Source organism: Babylonia areolata, chromosome 9 (genome assembly GCF_041734735.1).
Source record: "Babylonia areolata isolate BAREFJ2019XMU chromosome 9, ASM4173473v1, whole genome shotgun sequence".
In the NCBI taxonomy this organism is placed as follows: Eukaryota; Metazoa; Mollusca; class Gastropoda; order Neogastropoda; family Buccinidae; genus Babylonia; species Babylonia areolata.
The window spans coordinates 5,050,878-5,055,230 of record NC_134884.1 but is presented as its reverse complement, the minus strand read 5'-3'; the positions used below and the strand labels follow the sequence as shown (position 1 = coordinate 5,055,230).

Sequence of the window (4,353 nt, the reverse complement as noted above, 5' to 3'; positions counted from 1 at the left end):
GTGTGTGTGTGTGTGTCTGCACGAGCTAAAACGGACTTTGAATGAGTGCCGTGTCTAAATAACCCTGTATGTAGGGAACAGGCAGAAAAAAAAAAAGAACCAGAAACGTAACACCGATATCCGCAGAAGTGTGGGCAGGGAGGCGATGCCAGACATAAGTGTGAGTGTGCAGGGGCTCAGGTGATGAGCCAGTGCCAGCCAACCTTGCGACCAGCGGAAAGAGAGAGAGAGAGGGAGAGAGAGAGAGAGAGAGAGAGAGAGAGAGAGAGAGAGAGAGAGAGAGAGAGGTCAGTTAATTAATCCAATGTAAGCAAACTGACCGCGTGCAACGCCAACTTTTCATCAGCTATCTTTCTCCCATTTCGTCTTGTATGTTGTGTGTGCGGCGGGTGTGCGTACGTCCACGTCTGTAGGCCTGCCACTCGCTCTTTGAACGGTATTGTACATTTCGGTTTGTGTAGAGTGCTGTACTTGTAGTACCACTCTGTGTGCAATAGTGCGCAGTTCGATTGGTGTACAGCTCTGAACCACTCTCTTTCTGTGTGTCATTCGACTGGGTGTACAGTTTTGTCTAACTCGCTCTATGTGCAATTTGGTCTGTGGATATCACTCGGTCTGTGTCCGTAGTGCTTCCGAGAACCGTTCTATTCGGGTTCAGTTTCAGTTTCTGAATGAGGCGTCACTGCGTTCCGGGACAAATCACATACGTCATATCACATCTGCTAGGCAGATGCCTGACCAGCAGAATTACCCAACGCACTTAGTCAGGTCTACTAGGGAACACGCACATATGTTTATGTACCTGTCAGAGTCAGTGGATTTCTTCTACATAAATTTGGCCAGAGGACAACACTCTCGTTGCCATGGGTTGTTTTCCAGTACGCCACTGAAGTGCGTGTTGCACACGGGGCCTCGGTTTATAGTCTCACCCGAATGACTAGACGTTCAGTTTGATTTTCCAGTCAAATTTGGGCGGAGAAAGAACGAGAGCGGGATTCGAACCCAGACCCACGACGGACACGGTATTAGCAGACTATGAGTGTCTTAACCATTCTGCCACTATTCGGTCTGTCTGTGTATAGTTCTATACCACTCGTTCTTTGTGCAGAGATGTACCTCTGTGTATAATTTCCCCACTACTCGCTCTCTGAAAAGTGTTGCACTCAACGCCGTCAGTCTGAGATGCGAAGCACTGAAAACACCAGTTGTATAAAGCCTCAGTCCGAAATCTGCCGTGTTGTTGTTCTGGGGCTGCCGAAAGGTCAAGGAAGCTCATATCACCCCAGCTTGAGCTGCACTGCAGGCCACGTTGGCTTGTCAGTGAAAGGAAAAGGCACTGAGTGACCACAAGTGAATGGTCAGTTTCGTTTTGCTTCAAACAGTTCTCTCCATCTCCACTGACCTTTTGCATCCACGCTTTCAGCAAACAGAAACTACAACAACAGCAACAGTTAGGAAGATAAGAGTTCGCCTCTGGCACCTTTTCCGACTGGAGTTCTGACTGATGGGTGTAAAGTATCCAGGCTTGAAAAGCAGAACGCAGTTTGTTATTCGTCGGTAGGTATACCTGACTTTCAGTGGGCTTCTGTTTTTCATCAGTTGTAGGGAACGTGGTTCAGACTTAGCCTGTGGCTCCTTTTCCCTGAGGAGTGTTTACTTACCGAGTTCGAGAACAACGCAGTTTCTTCATCGGTTCTTGGTATTCATTAGTTCTTTCTTTAATTTGGTTTAATGTTTTGATTTAATTGAGTATCTAGGAACCTGCTCCAGTGTCCAGTTGACTGGACCAACTGCCGGACTTGAGGGAAGGTGTGTCGGGAGTGGGTGGGGGTCATTAGTGGTCAAGACTAAAGACCAGTGAAGATGTTTGTACATGTGGTGGTGGTCATCTGTGCTTTCGTCGTCACCGGGAGAGCTCAGCCCAACAATGACAACGACCGTGACAATGGCAACTTCAACGTTGGGGAGGCGCCGCTTGCTAGGCCGAACATCAACGTGAGTTGACGACGAAAAGCTGAGGAAAAAATGTATTGTGTAATTATTATTCAAACAAAAAATGATGCATGTGAAAACTCACGTAGGTTACTTTCCCACATACACACGTAGATGCCACGGAAGCATGCATGTGCACACAATCACACACACACGTACACGTACACGTACACATACACACACATACACACACACACACACACAAACCGAAGTTGGCACACTGGCACACAAGCACATACGCATACTGTACAGAGACACAGACCGTGAGACAGAGACTGAAACACACACACACACACACACACACACACACACACACACACACACACACACACACACACACACACACACACACACAGTCTCAGTTTCAGTTTTTCACGGACGCGGCATCACTGCGTTCCCGGGACAAATCCGGCCATGTATCATGCTGCAATACATCTTCTAGGCAGATGCCTGACCAGCAGCATAACCTAACGCGGTTTGTCACTAGACACAGACACACGAACAGACACACACTGAGACACATAGGCAGACACACAGACACTGAGACAGATAGTAGACAGACGGCAGACACACACACACACACACACACACACACACACACACATGACATGACACCACACGACACGCGCATTTATAAATGCTGGCACAGTTGTGTTTATCATGATGAACGGACGTATACCGCAGAACACTGAAGGGTCGCCCTTCTATTTGACCGAACTGGACTCCTTGGACAACATCCCTAACTTTCCCGGAGCTTTCGTCTTTTGGCCGGACTCTGACGAGGAATGGGAGGGGCCAGAAGAAGACCCAGGTAATACCGGTTTTTTTTTTGTGTGTTTTTTCTCTCTCCCCTTTTTTCCTTTTCTTTTCTTTCTTTTGATGTTACTTAACCCTGACTAGATGTCATGGGAAACGAAGTGACGAGCTCCTATAGACCTTGATGTGAGTGAACGAGGTGGAACTGATTTTGCAGCCAGTACTACTGAACGTCCGGCCGCGAAATTTTTCATCTATTTATGATCTCAACTGATTATCGATATTTATACAGCGCCTATTCTCGTTCAGAGACCAAGCTCCAGGCTCTTTACTTCTTCTTCTTCTGCGTTTGTGGGCTGCAACTCCCACGTTCACTCCTTGTAAACGAGTGGGCTTCAGTTTTAGGTGTGTGACCGTTTCTTTTTCTTTTTATTTTTTATTTTTTACCCGCCATGTTGGCAGCCATACTCCGTTTTCGGGGTTGTGCATGCTGGGTATGTTCTTGCTTCCATAACCCACCGAACGCTGACATATTTTACGTGCGTATTTGATCTTCTGCTTGCGTATACACACGAAGGGGGTTCAGGCACTAAGCAGGTCTGCACATATGTTGACCTGGGAGATCGGAAAAATCTCCACCCTTTACCCACCAGGCTCCGTCACCGAGATTCGAACCCTAAAATGTTAGGAGTGTGTATGCGTGCGTGACTTAAACCTGACTGAGTGACACAGGAAACGAAAGATGAGCGCCCAATGGCAGCCGTCAGTCGGCTCTACCCAGGTAGGAATAGCCTGTTGTGCAAACGACGCCCTGTTTGTAAAGCGCTTAGAGCTTGGTCTCCGACCGAGAATAGGCGTTGTGTAAGTATGAAATACTCCATGTTTATAAAGCGCTTAGAGCTTGGTCTCCGACCGAGAATAGGCGCTATATAAGTGTGAAATACTCCGTGTTTACAAAGCGCCTAGAGCTTGGTCTCCGACCAAGGATAGGCGCTATATAAGTAGGAAATCCTACTTGTTTGTAAAGCGCTTAGAGCTTGGTCTCCGACCGAGAATAGGCGCTATATAAGTGTGAAATACTCCGTGTTTACAAAGCGCCTAGAGCTTGGTCTCCGACCGAGAATAGGCGCTATATAAGTGTGAAATACTCCGTGTTTACAAAGCGCCTAGAGCTTGGTCTCCGACCAAGGATAGGCGCTATATAAGTAGGAAATCCTACTTGTTTGTAAAGCGCTTAGAGCTTGGTCTAGGACCGAGGATAGGCACTATATAAGTATGAAATGCTCCTGTGTTTGTAAAGCGCTTAGAGCTTGGTCTCCGACCGAGGATATGGGCGCTATATAAGTATGAAATACTCCATGTTTGTAAAGCGCTTACAGCCTGATCTCCGAATGAGCATATAGGCGCTATATAAGTATGAAATACTTCGTGTTTGTAAAGCGCTTAGAGCTTGGTCTCCGACCGAGGAGGATATATGCGCTATATATAAGTATCCATGTCATCCATTTCTTCCCTCCTTTCTTCATGTTGCACGTGCAGGGGACACGGGGCTCCAGGACAGCTTGCTGAGTGACTGTCCACCCGACAGCAACCCCTGCGACCAGG

At 47.4% G+C, this 4,353-nt stretch overlaps 1 protein-coding gene across 7 annotated transcripts in view; it reads left to right on the top strand.

Moving 5' to 3' along the window:
* Positions 1-264: 264 nt before the first annotated feature.
* The window catches only part of LOC143286019 (uncharacterized), a 32,945-nt gene continuing 28,856 nt past the window's right edge, over positions 265-4,353 (top strand). Inside the window, exons 1-4 of one of the 7 annotated variants that reach the window (XM_076593529.1) lie at positions 265-436; positions 1,758-1,995; positions 2,677-2,803; positions 4,288-4,353. The exon at positions 4,288-4,353 is cut by the window's right edge and continues 84 nt beyond it. In XM_076593529.1, coding sequence (XP_076449644.1) covers positions 1,864-1,995; positions 2,677-2,803; positions 4,288-4,353 — 325 coding nt within the window. In that variant the 5' untranslated portion in view covers positions 265-436; positions 1,758-1,863. Of the gene's footprint in view, positions 437-487; positions 769-1,108; positions 1,996-2,676; positions 2,804-4,287 lie in introns of those variants that run through there. The other 6 variants (XM_076593528.1, XM_076593524.1, XM_076593526.1 and 3 more) reach the window with 6 other exon arrangements.